Source organism: Poromitra crassiceps (genome assembly GCF_964638095.1).
Source record: "Poromitra crassiceps genome assembly, chromosome: 21".
In the NCBI taxonomy this organism is placed as follows: domain Eukaryota; kingdom Metazoa; phylum Chordata; class Actinopteri; order Beryciformes; family Melamphaidae; genus Poromitra; species Poromitra crassiceps.
Window position 1 is genome coordinate 20536179 of NC_139638.1, and position 17060 is coordinate 20553238.

Below are 17060 nucleotides of genomic sequence, written 5' to 3' on the forward strand. Positions count from 1 at the left end.
CACACACACACACACACACACACACACACACACACACACACACACACACACACACACACACACACCCTGAAGAGGAATTAATTTGTGACAAGTTGCACTGCAGGTTTTTTTTTTTTGCTGCAAATCAAAATAATGCCGTTTTAAGTGCAATGGTGATCATGTGCACCCTAGAGCTTAGATCGGGCCCCAAAAAACAAGCCCAACCCGAGCCCGTGCACGTTCTGTCTGAGCCTGGCCCGGCCCATCACATTGGCTGCATTTATGGGCCCGAGTCCTACATTCACCCTACAGCGCCATCTGGTGTTTCTACATTGCTCTAAATTTTAAAGAAATAGGTTAGAACAGTGGTTCCCAACCTACGGTACGCGTACCGTAGGTGGTACTTGCGACCCCTGCTGGTGGTACTTGGAAGGCTCTGTGAAAATTCAATTTTTTTTTTTTTTTTTTTTTTTTTTTTTTTTTTTAGTTTTTGTGCAAAATCCATGGTGGTCATTAGTAGTAGTTTTCAAACATGTGAAAGTGAAATAATAATAATAATTATTAATATTATTGGCAGTGTTTCTCAAGGTAGGTGGTACTTGCGCCCCCCCTGCTGGTGGTACTTGATCCCTGGAATCCCAATGTTTAAATTATGAAGTGGATCAAAACGGGAGGGAATCGTAAAAGAGCTGTAGTAGAGGAGAGCAGCAACGATGAAGCACAAGGAGGTGAAGACAGCAGTCAACCCAGCACAAGTGCAGCTGCTGCAGGTTGCACATAGGCTGCAGGTTGGAATAAATTTGCCTCCTGCGTGAACTGTGCATAGCTGAATACAGGCCCGTAGCTACCATTGAGGACACCGAGGTCATGACCTCGGTATTTTCCACACCAATTTTTTTTGAAAAATAGCCCTGGTCCCCAGATCTATTAATCTGTCATTGATGTTTTAATGCGACAGTTGATCGGAAATGCAACAATTTGCTTCCTCTCTGTGTGCTATAGAAGAGAGATAACTCACAACATTCAGATTTTGCATTGAGGCTAGATTGGGGCTAGACTTTGGGGACAGTTCTATTGAAGTGAATGGGTAAGTAACTCCCCTGTAAGTGATGTTTGTGTAGATGGGCCATTGTATTTAATTGAGCAGTATTCTGCCATGTGACCTGTATGCAGAATATAAATTATATCATATGGGGAGACATGTATTTTTTGTATCATTTTAAAGCAACAGCACAGTAAAGAGGATATTAATCTAACATGATGTATGTAGTTCTTTATAGATCTAGCCTCTTCATTTTGCTCTCAAAGTGCACCAGATTGAAGCATTTTACTTTAAAATGGACAAAATTTTCTATCCGGGGGTGCACAGCCCCCCCTGGTCCCCCCACGCCGCGCTAAAATGATCTCGGTATTTCTCAAACCCTGGCTACGGGCCTGGCTGAATACACTGTATATTAACGTCGGTCATATGGTGGTACTTGGAGAGCCAACTACTTTCTCAGGTGGTACTTGGTGTAAAAAGGTTGGGAACCACTGGGTTAGAATAAACCAGGACTTCAGAGTTATAGCAGCATAATCTACCTTTCCATTCTACTACTTTTGATGAAAATCTGTCAAGTGTGCTATACATTTAAGGAGAAATCTGCCTATAGGAAACTATACTATTAAACCAGTGGAAATATCTCATCTCCTGTGCTGGCTACTAATTGAACATGACACAATCTAAACTTTAAACTTGTAATTACCAGCTGTCAAGTGTCAAATGTTGAATGATGCAACTAATAATGACTATTCAAACTTCTGAGCTAATTAGTTTTGGTTATGTTGTGTGACCTGAGTTTATTTCCATGATCTCTGGTGGGGGTGAGCAAGGAATGGCAATCTGTATGTCAATACAGTCCTGAATGGGATCACTCAACTATGAGAATTTCACACAGGCATTTACGTAGGCGCACACCATATTTGAGGCCTGCTTATTACACTTTGTTGATCTTTCCAGAGGGACAAGTCACTGTAATACATTGCATTGATAAAGGATGTGGATTCTATGATCAACATGCCGTCATACACTGTATTGGCAAATTATCGTCGCTGCACAAAGAACACATATGTGTTACGTATTGTCTAACATTCACGCCATCTTCTTTCATTTGTAATCCTAGCTATCACCAGTGTTGGGCGAGTTACTTTCAAAATGTAATATACTACATATTACTAGTTGCTTTCATTTGAAAGTAATACGTTACTTTACAATATGACTGTCTGTGTAGAGTAACTTGTTACTTATTACACTACTTTTGCATTACTTTTACCAAAACAACAGCAGCAACAGAATGACATCGCTGCCCCGGAACATACCACCTTGAAGTCAGTGTAAACAATCCAAAATTTTAAATGTTATTCTTTTCCTTTGTTATTCTCATCTATAGTGGTTATTTGCATATAAACAGACAGTTTGATTAGGAAATGATTGGATCTTTATTTAAATATTTGCTTTGATTTAAAAAAAGAATAATTCAATTTGTAATTTGAGTTACTTGACAAAGTAACTGGTATAATATTACTGAAATCCTATAAGTAATAAGTTATATTACTGAGTTACTGCTAAAAGTAATATATTAAATATAATATGTTACTTTTGTAAACACTGGCTATCACTATTGCTATCGACTTCTGCATCCTCTCCTCTATTCTGAAGTATGAGGTTTACAAAACAACACGTACAAGCTTTCTGCATGACGTTGCATTTAGCTCCAAAAAGTGTCATAAGCCAGGATGATAGCCCATCAAATTCCATAATGTGCATTCTTTCCAAAGCTTTGGGATGTCTGTCCTGCTGGTACGCAGTGATGAGTCTCAGAAATAGTCTGCATCAGTGCTGTCCTGTTCTATTCTATTCTATTCTATTCTATTCTATTCTATTCTATTCTATTCTATTCTATTCTGTCCTGTCCTTCTACATTATGCTATTATATTATATTATATTATATTATTTTATTTTATTTTATTTTATTTTATTTTATTTTATTTTATTGAATCACACATGAGCTAATTATACCACTACCCCCATGTGCCACCTACTTGAAAAGAGGGGAGCAATTAACTCTGACTTCCTGTCCATCGTGGTGAAATGACGCTGACACCTCCAGCGATCACTATGCAATCTCTGGACAAACAAACCGGAGCAACAATCACCGGCTATAGATCATCATTTGTCACCGGTGTATTTTTAAAAACACCGCTGACGTAGGCTATACTACTCTATCAGGAGGGGCATTTAACTTTTATCAATAGTCATTTCCATCCATGTTTTTTTTACGTTTTTCTTCCTGCGACAGAGGCTGATATAAATAAAATCGACTGTGCATGGCGAAGCATTTATGAAAACGCGCATTTTCTGATGATAACATGGGTGAAGTTTGCATCTGGTCGTGGACTTACAGACCAGGGTTACCAATTATTATTCTGGCAACAATAACTTGTATGGTGCACTGCCAAGAACGTGCTGCAGCAACTCCTGGGAAGATGGTTCCACGCGGCAATCACTGGGCTGTAGGTAAGGTCAACTTTAAAATGAGTAAAGAGTGTATAGGGCGGCTATAATTGGCCTAATTAATGGCTTGATTTAATATGCATCAGATCAGACAGGATATCTGGAATATGATCCAGGAGGATCATAGCACATGGGCAGTGTTATTATTTTTAGAAATCAATAGAAATCATATGAGAGAAAACAACAGTAAGGGAATGTTGTTATTTTGAAACAATATAGCTGATATAACCTAGCCCAGTGGTTCTAAAAAAAGTGGAGTCCGGGGACCCCCAGAGGTCCTTGAGGGGGTTCCAGGGGCTCTCCAGCAAAAATAATTTATTTATTTTAACTATAATTCCATAAGTAACACAATGACAGAATGTATATGGGTTCTGTGCAGTTTCTGTAATAAAACATCTAAAAGCAAAACAATCTTATCAGATGGGGACTCTGGACAAAATCGTATCAAATGAGGGGGCGTCTAATTTGTGTCCGTTTAGGGGTCCTTGATGTGAAAAAGTTGGAGGACCACTGTGACGGACCTGCATTATAGCATCACTACTAGTCTACTACAGTAGAGGATGAAGGCTATTGTAGATCGTACTATCATAATCTACGTTGTTTTTGTTTCTTTTTTATTTTGATTTCTTGAAAGATAGATATAGAATGAGAAGTGCTCAATGAAATTATAGATTATTTCATTAATCCCTTTGTGTTCCACTTCCCAGGTCATTTGATGGGAAAGAAGAGCCTGGACAGCCTGGCTGGACTGCAGGACAGCAGCTATGACGGTGACTACCCGACACCCTTAGACAGAGGGGACAAAGAGCTGGACCAATACTTGAGTCCAGCCAAGCTGCCAGCTTTTCTCAGGGCACTGCTCCTTCACAAGAGCCAACGACAGATCTCTGCAGACGCCGGGCTCAGGGGCGGCTGGAGAGAGGAGGATAGAGACACATATCTCAGAGAGGTCAGTAATCTAATTAAGCTGTCCATGTGTTGCGTCCTGCATCTCCTCATCGTCATTGTGCCACCAATTTCTCATGCACTGAAGTCAATCATAATATCTATATTTTTTTAAATGTGATAAGGTTCCATAAATGTATTTCTCCATTTCCTTGTATTGTAGATGTCAGACCTCCTACTACTGGCTTTGAACCAGCAAGACAAGGGCTCCAACTGAATGCAAGACACTCAAGACTCTGTGGCAACATCAGTTTAATTAGCACATCATTATCTACAAACCTGTGCTGTCTAATCACAATACTCAGATTGCATGTTTTATTTATTATAATAACAATCAGTTGGAAACCCACTAGATGATTGCCTCTTATTTTAGCAAATCATTTTATTTTTCAATAGTTGTTTGTGAGTGTTCATGCAATAATGCTTGGTTTGATTACAGCTCAACAAATACAAAGAAATTGAGAATTCTGAATAAATTTTTAATTTGTGATAACTGCATTGTGGATCTCTGACCGTGCTTTCACACCACTAATCTTGCACACGTGGGCTGCAATGTGTAACTTTCCTGTTAATCTCCCCAGTTAAATTATTACAATTTGAGCTGCGGTTTTTCTTTGGAAAACGTAATTCTCTCCTTTTGGATTGCACTAACCAATTTATACCACAAGATGGCATCATTTCTGCTCTTAAATGAAAGAGCACTTTAATAGCGGCATGCATCATAGGAAGAGTGCAGATCATTGCAGACAGATTGCAGACAGTTACAGATGACCATGAGCACTCCGTAAGTGTACCAGTGAACTATCACACTGCCTTTTTCTCACAGTCATTGTGAACATTGTGTTGACTCCTACTACACACACACACACACACACACACACACACACACACACACACACACACACACACACACACACACACACACACACACACACACACACACACACACACACACACACACACACACACACCTTGGATGGTGAATAGAAGTAGGCCAAGCCACTTTCACCCCATCATTATCAATCTAACCCAAGCAGTGAAAGGGATCAGGTTGACAGAAATCAGCAAACTCGGTCAGTCTCTAAAGTCTGAGGTTTGACCTTTGACCTTTATAATGGACCCTGTGTGATACTGTGATACTGAGATAGTATGAAAGTATTTTTAGCACCAAACCCTGTTAATGCCATGCTCTACTCACTGAGATCATCAGGACCAATATAGATCTGCATCTATCAGAACTTTTTTTATTTTTCAAAGCCACTTCTGTGTGAAATAACTCACTATGGCTTGAGAAAGCACTGCTGAAAAGAGAAGGCACATTTCTTTCAACTAAATCTTAAATTAGTTGCCATGTTAGATGTTTCAGCATGAGATGATAATGGCATGTCAATATTGCAAGTATTTGTTATATCATATTTCAGATAAATGCTTGTTTCATACTGTAAGAATTTGTCAACAGCATGATAGTTATGTAGTCTACCACTAAGGGGTGCTGTATTAATGTGCTATGTGTTGATGTACTGTATACTCTGGTGGCTGGCTGCATGTACCTATTGGGCCTGGCATGGTTAATCATAATTTAAAGATTTCTACGTGTGAGCTTGATGAATCATGCCTGCCATTGTATTGTTGTTGTGTTCATCTGTTATTTCCTATCAAACAACCAAGAGAAACCTTAATATTTACACAACCTAAAAAAAGATTAACATACAAACAAATTACTCCCATGTCTCCCTTTCAAATGTGAGCAATAGCTTCTTTTTCAGGAATGGAGCCTAATCAGTGGTTTGAAGCCTGTTGGGAAAAGACAAAGTTGCGGGGGTTTGGGAAAATTTGATCAGTCATCATCATGTGAATTAAATTTACACAGGAAGTTTATTGTATAAAGAAAATAATCATTTGACAAATCTCTTATGATGAAGAACATATGAATGAATGAATGAATGAATCAAGAGATATTCAAATGAGGCGTGGTCCATTTCCAAGAGTAAAATAAATAGGCTATACTGTTAGGTAATGGATCTTCATTTGTTATGTTGGTGACACGAAATGGGGCACGGGGGCCCCCAGGGGTCCTTGAGGGGGTTCCGTGGGGTCCCCAGCAAAAAGGGGAATCATATTATTTTCACTATAATTCCATTCATAAGTAACACAATGACAGACTATGACTATTTTGATCATGGGTGTCATACACTTTTTTTGTAATAAAACAACTTAAAACAAAAATCGTATCAGATGGTTGGCCCTGAGACAAAATCTGATCAAATGGGGGTCTGTGGTCTAATTTCTGTCAAGTTTAGGGGGTCCTTGAGATGAAAATGTTTGAGAACCACTGCTTTAGAAAAGCATGAAATGCATGGTTTCACATGTTACTTAAAGTGCCACAACCCTTCAGATAGCTGCTGCAAAAGCGGATCATCTCTCTGATCCTGGATGTCAAAGTAGGCTAGTTCTCACTCTTCAGCAAAATAACAAAATCATAGTAAAAAAGAAATTGTCCAAAATAAGTATGCTCCCATCAGCATGAGGGTGAAGTCACTCCACACCAGATGCAACAGATGGATCAGGTCTCTGGTCGAGCCACAACATTACCAAGACTTCTCAATAGACTGGATGTGTTCCTTGGCTTTCATCCTCAGCGAGGCAATACTGGAGTTCCTCGGGTCAGGTGAACACTGGTATGCCGGGGGCGGGGGGCACACGGAGCCTATGTGGGGGGACAGGTGAGGGCCGTGTCCCAGGGTGGGGGAGTTGAGGAAGGAGGTCGTCAAGGAAGAGGAGGGCATGGATGGTGGAGGCAGGGGGGTGTGCATGCCCGGGAGGCCCTGCGACGCGCCGAGGAAGCCGGGGAGCGACTGCAGGGAGGTGGAGGTGAGCCAGGGGTCCAGCTGCAGGCCGGAGCACAGGGAGCTGCTGGGGGGCCGGCTGAAGGACAGCAGAGAGGAAGGGGTGTCCTGCAGCGTGATGGAGCTCACCTCCAGCTTCTCCTGCCGCCGCCACTTGGCCCGCCGGTTTTGGAACCACACCTGAGAACAAGGAGAAGAATTTATTTATTTATTTATTTATTTATTTGTTCGTTTGTTTGTTTGTTTGTTTGTTTATTTTTTTGTTTATTTATTTATTTATTTATTTATTTATTTATTTATTTATTTATTTATATATTTATTTATTTATTTATATTAACTAAAATCAGTTATTGTGTGAAAGACTGTTGGAACAGAGATATGGAAGTGACTCAGATAAACGGATACGGTAAGTGGATATTGTGTGATGTTCGAAGGTTGTAAGTTCAGTCCCTGCCTCAGGCAGCACCAGTGATGCTATTTTTATCATCAGCAGTAGTTTGAACACTGATAGAAATAAGCTGATGTAGGAGTCTCGTCAGTCTCTGACTTAGCTCAGTCAGATCAACAGCTGCTCACTTGTTCAATTCCAACCTATCTCACGCTTTATGCTCTGTGTGTAGAATTCAGAAGGTGAAATTGAAACGGCTCATAGCTCAGCAGGATGAGTCGCTGATGTCTCTCTATCGCTATCTGACAGGTGGACTGTTGGTTCGATTCCCGATGGAGGAGACTTATTACAGCACCACCCTGTCTTTAGCGCCGGCTTTAATATCCTCAAATTAATTATAAGTATAATACAAACTAAAATAAGATTGTTACACCTATTTCCACTTTTATTCAAATCGAAATAACTTTGCTGCCTAAAAAAACAGATGAAAGTTCAGTCTATGCACATCCCAGATTAGAACTCAGAACCTCTCCCTCTGAAGGCAGCTGACATACACAGTGAGTGAACCACAGAGGGACCGCCACTGTATTTCTCTCTGTATAACTTTTGAAGTGCCTGGCTATAGGTCAAAATCTGGAAAAGGCTACTGTATATTTTAGCTTAGTCAATTTAGAAATAGTTAAGTAGACTCAGTTATGGCAACAGATTAATTACTGGACTTCCAAACATCAATTTAGACTCTAGATCAGCTTTCTAAATTGATTAAAAGCAACAATAAAGTATAACAATTTCCTGGTTTCAGCCTCACTATTTATATAATTCATGCTCATTTCCAGTTTTGGTGATTAATTAGCTCATTATGGTAATTACTCAAATTACCCAACATGCAACTCTTAGCAACCAAGTTGAATTTCATCCGCTAGGCATACATATGACATTTCAATCATAAAAGTTCATAAGAAACAACATTACTGGGTCCAAGAGATTTCCAGTAGATTATTGTGACACCTTGCCCTAAAGCCTAAAGAGTAATTGTGGAGTGACACCACAGTTTTAGCACAGGTTTAAGCAACCACCAGCACCACCCCTCCCCAAGCTGAATGTACCGATGTACCTGAAGGAAGCCTCACTTTCATGTGAGCGAGAGACTTAGAGTGAGAGTGAGAGAGAGAGAGAGAACAGAGTGAAGCCAAAATCCCGCTGTAAAAAGTTTGACCTGTCTGGTTTAAAAAATGTTACATTTCAGCTGTCAATCAACATAAAGCTGGAGAGGAAGAGAGAAGAACATGGAACAAAATCCTGCATGCTGCATTTGTACCAAGGTTACTGTGGGGAGGACTGAAGCTTACATGCAGAAACTACACAGCCCAAGCTGAATTTAACTAATGGACCTGAAGGGAGTCTGGCTTTCCTTTGAGTGAGCGACATAGAAAGACAGTGAGAGAGAGAGAGAGAGAACAGGGTTCGGCCAAAATCCCACTGTAAAAAGTTTGACCTGTCTGGTTTTTTTAAATGTTACATTTCAGCTGTCAATCAACATAAAGCTGGTGTGTGTGTGTGTGTGGGGGGGGGGGGGGGGGGGTCATAAAGTCTCTGAAAAATGTAATGGTAAAAAACAAAGATGAGATCTCTTCCTTTATGTTCCTTAATGTTTTTATTTTATTTCAGACATTTTATGCTTTATTGACAGACGTATGATGAGAGAAGGACACAGAGGTGTGGGATAGAGAGAGAGAGAGAGAGAGAGAGAGAGAGAGAGAGAGAAAGAAGAGAGAGAGAGAGAGAGAGAGAGAGAGAGAGAGAGAGAGAGAGAGAGAGAGAGAGAGAGAGAGAGAGAGAGAGAGAGAGAGACACCTGCTGGTGTTAATTAGTGATTACTTTATTGAACAGCCAATCAGTATCCTCCAACAACCTGCTAGAGGTTTGAACTGGGGTGGAGCCGAACCCGGTATTCAAAAAGCACAAATACGTGGGTTTTTACAAATGTTATTTATTTCATACAAATTTATAAAATTATTTGTTTCCTCTGCCTCTGTCTGTGTGTCATGGATGTGTAAGCCTGAGCTCTATGGGTCTGTCTGTGTGGCTGAGTGGTGAGTGCAGTTGTCTCTGTTCTGATACACTAAGGTTCAAAACCCACTGTAGGAACCATTATTTGTAGTATAGATTATTGAAGAACATTTATGTTAACAGTTTAATATCCTCAAATTCAAATTTTGCCATCCAAAACTGACTGAGACTCGAACCCACGACCTCAAAAGTGAGTGAGGCTTCAACACTGTATGGCAGCTAGTTAACCCTCTATGCCACCAGGTCAGTCTTCTTATGGCTGGTTTTCTCAGTGGTTTTCACCGTTTCCTCTGGTTGTTGCCATTCAAAAGTGACTGAGGCTTGGGCCGGGAAGGGGGGGCTGACTGTCTGTAGGGGGCGCTCTGTCAGCCAGTGTGTTTCCAGCCATGTTAAAAAAGATGGGAGACCGGTTTGAGGAACAAAATTGATCCTCCCTCAGGAATCGAACCAAGCATCATGCAGAGAGAGAGAAACAGCTACTCATCCCACTGAGCTGTTCCTCAGTGTGGAAGGCATAGAGAGTTTGACAAGTGGGCTTTGAACCAGTGAACAACTACATGACAAGCAGCAGTTTATCTCACTGAGCTAGAGTCAGAGAGACTTCGCCCAGTCTTCTTCATCAGCTTATTTGCTTACTGTTCAAACTAAGCTTGTCTCCAGAAAAAGTCCACAATGGAAATAAGCCTTTTGATTGATTGATTGATTGATTGATTGATTGATTGATTGATTGATTGATTGATTGATTGATTGATTGATTGATTGATTGACTGACTAACCTTTAAATGTATGTACTGTATGTATTCCTGCTGGGCAGTTGTATACATATCTTTTTTATCAATTATCAAATAAATGATTAGCTAATTTACACATTTGTTTATTTAAAAATAAAAAAGATACTAAAATGCTTGAGGGCGTTTAACTGGCACATTTGTGAGGGGGCTATAGCCCCCTCGCCCCGGTGTAGTGCCGTCCCTGGAAAGGAATATATATTTATTTTATTTTACCATTACTGTTGAACCAAAAACCCCTTTGACAGGACTGCCCCTTTTTCTTTTGTCCTGATCGCTTTGAAGGCATCATAGAAGTCAGCCAGGATCCCACTAACTGTACTTCTTGACAAGACACACATGAGCCTATGCTGCCTGCTGATTGGCTTACCCTGACATTCTTACACTAACCTTAACCAATCCAGTCTTTATACTGTTTATTATCTGATCAAACAAAACCCAGAAGAATCCAGATTTGTTTACAAATTGGCTGTCAATAAACTCAATTGAGAGGCATATTTTTGCTGGCATTGCACTTTTTTGTATAGGCTATTATATTTTATTTAATATATCACACATGTAGATTGTCAATTTAATATTTTATTTTACAAAGCAGTTTGAACTACTTTTTCTGCATAGCTTGTAGTTTCCTAAACTCCGAGGGATGCTTTGCTGCAGTTTCAACTACTTCCATGGTCTATACTGTAGTTAGCTTCCTATGCTTTCAAAGTCTTCCCGAACAATTTAATTGTATGCTATTGATGAATGATCTGTGTTTTTGTGCCTCGATAAACCCATGATAGAAAATAAAATAAAAAAGAAATAAATTGAAAATAAAATAAAAATAAAATAATCTCCAAATGCGATGATTTTCTTTCTTTCTCTTGGTTAAAATCCAGGCAATTAGCCTAAATAAAATCTGCCACTTTTCTCTACTGTAAACCATAGAAAATTAGATCCCCAATGATATTTTTTTTAATTGCCAAATTGTCGGATTGTGTGAAGCCTATGCAACAGAAAACATTTTCTTCATATTTGCCTAAATGTGCGCCCCGCCCAGAGAATATATGCTCGCGGTTTCAATGTAATTCAACTAATTAGGCTATATTTAGCCTCCCTCTAAGTTTGATGCAGTGGATCCAAACGCTAATTCTAAAACATAAAGAGAAATCATGTCTCTATTTGTGAAAATGGCTTTGATTTATAGCTGCAGTGATGCCATGATGATTTATACCAAATGTATGTCACTTTTTATTCATTACTAAATGCATAAAGGCTGCTGATCACTATGCTACAGTATGTGCACGAGGGAAAAAGGTTTCTGAGATGGACATAAAATGAAGCGTTTTTCTGTGGGCTACCTGCACTCGGACCTCGGGCAGGCTGATCTTCAGGGCCAGCTCCTCTCTGCAGGACACGTCGGGGTAATGGGACTTCTCGAAAGCTCTCTCCAGCTCATGCAGCTGGAAGGTGGTGAAGGTGGTCCGGTTCCGACGGTGCTTCTTCCTGCCGGGGCTTTCATCAGCAGACAGTGTGGCCTCTCCATCTGGTGAATCAGGACACACTGCGACCTCACACGTGCTGCTGCAACACACACCTGCAGAAGAAGAAGAGGAAGAAGAAGAAGAAGAAGAAGAAGAAGAAGAAGAAGAAGAAGAAGAAGAAGAAGAAGAAGAAGAAGAAGAAGAAGAAGAAGAAGAAGATGATACTAATTTCTCTTGTTTCCAATTCAATGTTTTGAGTAATTTTTCAGTGTCAGTTATCACATCCTGAAACATAATAAGGCCGAGCATTCATTATCAATAAAAATTAATTAACATGAACACACACACACACACACACACACACACACACACACACACACACACACACACACACACACACACACACACACACACACACACACACACACACACACACACACTTATTTCCATGAAAAAATATTGGCTTAATAATTATTCTGTTATTATATTTTATTTGCAGTGTGACCACAAATTCATGCCTGGGTAGCATAGCCTCAAAGTAATACAATAGGCGTATGCTATACAGCCAAAGATAGCCCATTTAAAATGGGATTTAGAAAAAACCCCCAAATGAATTCACTGATTTCTACTTACTGTCAAAACTTTCTGCAAGATGGCCTTTCTTCATTGGGGCCATTACATTTCCGTTACGCGCACTGTTTTCTGTCACGCTGTAGGACGCTGATTTGTGAAAGATGTCATCTTTAAATCCCAATATTGCCTCTATGCTGTGGACTCTGGAGGGGTTCCCCGGGCTGTGCCCGAGACGCGCAGAGGGCGACAGCCGCTCGTCCATCACAACTTGGGAAGATGATCCAAGGAGCCACATTTGGCGAAGGCAAAAGACTGCGCAATTACGCACTCCGATTTCTTCGCGGGTTTCTTGATGTTGAAGTTGTTCTCAACTCAATCCTCAATCCTTTATTAATTAAAGTTGCCGTTCAGGCTGTCTGTTGAGAAAAGTTGCTCAAAAACTAGCCTAAACAAAACAAATATCACCGCAACCATTGCAAGAACGAGACCAGTGCCTGTCAACCATGCAGACCGTCTTCCTCAGTGAATATACCGCATCTTCAGATGGGGCTTTTAAAGTAGGCTAGTCCCTGGTGTAAGACCCCCTCATGTGGTACCCCCAGCACGTCAGAGAGGGGACGGCCTGCGGGATTTGCCCCTGGATTTAGGGGTTACTCAATGCTTAGCCTATTAGCTGTCCACCGAGGCACTGCGGCGCAAAGTAGCCCTCCCTAACCCTTCATCTCAAGTGCATCACCGCACAACAGTTAGTGCTCTAAACCCGCAAACATCTTAAAACCATCTTTCCCCTCCTCCAGATGTCATGTTCATGTTAGCCTGTGAAAAAAGAGGAGCGGGTAGCATGCAGGCCTATAGCCTACATATTAAGGAGGCCTATACAACAACATCATAACAGGTTTGTTTGTGAGGGCATGGCTTGCAAGATGACAGCTTAATATTTAATCAAAACATCAAGAAATTATTACAATGAAGAATAATTAATTGAAAAATGACATAGGTCTAATTATGTCAATAGTTCAATAATCAGTTGTAAAGGGCATTTCGTTTGTCAAAAAAGAAAACGTTAAAAAAAAGTTTTTTCAAGTTGTTACAATAAAATATAATTTCACATAGGCTATTTCATGAAAAACTGAAACACATTAGGCTCATCATTGCCCAATGAAAATGATAGACTGCTATATTCTGAATGGTGTTTGAACCAGACCAAACAGGACAGAGTTGCTTAAACCAACTGACTCAATCACCACAAACTGGCCCGAGGGACGTTGTTTGTTTTAGGTGTTATGTTATTTGTTCTGCAAATTAGTCTGAATAGAGGGAAAAATGTCCAGGCTTTGATCATGTTGAGCTATAAACATACTCTAAATGAAGATTGACAGCAGTTCAGTAATCCTTTGACCACACACTTAAGGGGATTACATAATTTTACTCTAAAGCATTACAACCCCTAAAACTATTTATCTTTTCCTAATTACAGAAGGTGACATTATCCTTTGTTTGTCTAAGGAAGAGAGACAGAGAGAGAGAGAGAGAGAGAGGGAGAGAGAGAGAGAGATGATATGCACCCTTTTAATATTAACATCAAAAACGTTTTTTCAAAACACATTCCTTTTAACAGCTTATTATTATTATTATTATTATTATTATTATTATTATTATTATTTGATTTGTTATTGTTGATTTATTCCTGTCCAGAGTGAAGAATATATTGAAGGTCACTCTGAATACAATGCTGCTTCATTCATTTCCAGGAACTGCATTATTGTAGTGATTGTTGTTACAGCATTGCTTTTTATAAAGACCACTCAGAGTCAGTGCTATTATGCATATAGATATGTAGATAAGGTAAAGGTAAAGTCCCATTGATTGTCACACAATGTGTGAAATGTGTTCTCTGCATTTGACCCATCCCCTGGGGGAGCAGTGAGCGGCAGCAGCACAGCGCTCGGGAATCACATGGTGATTTAACCCCCCAATTCCAACCCTTTAATGCTGAGTGCCAAGCAGGGAGGCAAACGGTTCCTATTGTTATAGTCTTTGGTATGACTCGGCCAGGGATCGAACTCACGACCTCCCAGTCTCAGGCGGACACTCAGACCACAAGGCCACTGAGCTGGTAGATAGATAGATAGATAGATAGATAGATAGATAGAGTAGATAGATAGAGATAGATAGATAGATAGATAGATAGATAGATAGATAGATAGATAGATAGATAGATAGATAGATAGATAGATAGATAGATAGATAGATAGATAGATAGATAGATAGATAGATAGATAGAGTAGATAGATAGAGATAGATAGATAGATAGATACAGTAGATAGATAGATATAGAGAGATAGAGAGATAGATAGATAGAGATAGATAGACATAGAGATAGATATATAGATAGACATAGAGATAGATAGAGATAGATAGATATATAGATACAGTAGATAGATAGATAGAGATAGATAGATAGATAGAGATAGATAGATAGATAGATAGATAGATAGATAGATAGATAGATAGATAGATAGATAGATAGATAGATAGATAGATAGATAGATAGATATAGACAGACAGACAGACAGACAGACAGACAGACAGACAGACATCATATCTTGAGCATTGGGTGAACTGTTTCATTGTCTATGTTGTGTTGTCTTGAAAAGGCCTTTGGGCTCGGCTTATATCTTCCTATACCAGGAACTGTGGAGATGGAACATTGATCCGAACAGCTGAACATTCAATGTCTTTCTCATTACGAGACCCAGCCAGTTGGCCTTGAGAGGCTGAATCTTCTGTTGCACTATATAGGTACAATGCCAAGTAAAGTCTTGTGTTGACAACACTAATAAAGAGGAGACTAAAATAGTTTCTTGGAGATTTCATTATTGTTGCTGTCCGACTCCTCATAAGGATGTGAGAGGATCCATATTGCAAGCTTTCACCTAAATCTTGTGTAGGGACAGTTCAGTCACTCATCTGACAGTGAACGATTGTCTTCATTCCAATTAATTTCAATGAAAACCCAGCCAAAGCTGTTTTGCCCATATGTTGAAGCACTTAAAGAGGCATTAGGTAATCTGACTTATATCACTCCCCTAATGGTGACGGGTAGGAATTGCAACAACATTGAGAGAACTTCTCTCCTACAGAGCCCTGTACTACGAAACTAGTTTAACAGATCCGCGATAAGTCCCTTTGATCTGGTTTGACTGAACAGGATCAAAGCTATCTAGTTAACTGATACTACGACGCTGGTTTTTTACTAGGTAAGTGGACCTGGGATCTGCCTGTGCACGCGCACGTTTTTCGCTCGTGCACAGGCGCGCGTCCACGCGAAAGAGGTGCGCTAGCCAATCACCTTATGAACAGCTGAGTTGATCCACGCCCACACCCATTTCCACACCCATTTCCTCGTTCCATGAAAGCACAGTGCATGATCAGAGTTTTAGCGGATATTTAATGTATCCGCGATTTAATGTCAGAATGAAAATCCGCGTTGGATAGTCTGCTGAAGGGCTGTCTAAAGCAGCAGCTTGTATTCACATCAGTCATTTGATTTACTGTGATCAGCGATTTCTGTCTGATACAGCTGCATACATTGATACAGCAGCAACAAATGTAATGTGTAATCTCAGTCTATACATTTCCACAATCTGTAAGCCTATTTAGACCATAGATTTAGAAACGCATGCTCAATGAATAATGATCTCTATCACTTTCACAGTTCCAGCTGAAAGATGCAAGAATAGCCTGCATATTTAGTATTGGGGCTATCCATATTATCCCATATCTATATTATATGTAGGCCTATAGGCTTTTCTGGCATGTAGGAGAATATCACCCTCACTCCATTTGAGGGTCCATTCATGATATGCGCCGCGGTGATTAATAGGGATCATATTTCTCCAAGCATCGTTGAGCTGTTAAGACATAAAGTGGTAAGTAGGCTTAATTTAATTATGTAGCCTACAGAGCCACAAATGTTTTTCTTGTTATATTCTCAGTTGACTGCAATCTATTTTTCATATGGCGATCTTATATGAACGGTGAGTGACTCCAGAGAGCCGATTATATGGGTCTGTCATGGATTTTGATCTTATCCTCTGAAGCTAACCTGGTCGCGACCAGGTTAGCTTTGCAGCGTCAGTTGCCATGGTGATTGAAAGTTAACTTGCTTTGTAGTACGGCTAAACCAGGTTTAAACTCAAACTTACTCGGATAAGGCATTAAACTAGCTTCGTAGTACAGGCTACTGGAGTCTAGCCTATGAGACCAACACCCCTTGAGTGATGTTGGCCTATAATTCATACAATGAAGTAATATTTTCATATTACAGAATGGTGAAGCTAGCTAATTCGAGCATGCGTGTGTAGTACATGTATGGGAGGTATTATCATTGTATTATCATTTTAATTCCTAGTTAAGCAGCACCACATTTATTTATTTATTTATTTTATATTT

The 17060-nt window shown here is 39.9% G+C and overlaps 1 protein-coding gene across 1 annotated transcript; it reads right to left on the bottom strand.

The window, feature by feature from the left end:
• Positions 1-7065: 7065 nt before the first annotated feature.
• Positions 7066-12900, bottom strand: rx3 (retinal homeobox gene 3; the record flags this gene model as incomplete). Its single annotated transcript, XM_083657654.1, has 3 exons — positions 7066-7503; positions 11910-12145; positions 12666-12900. 3 exons carry the CDS (start codon positions 12898-12900, stop codon positions 7066-7068), a joined length of 909 nt encoding a protein of 302 aa, XP_083513780.1.
• Positions 12901-17060: the final 4160 nt, after the last annotated feature.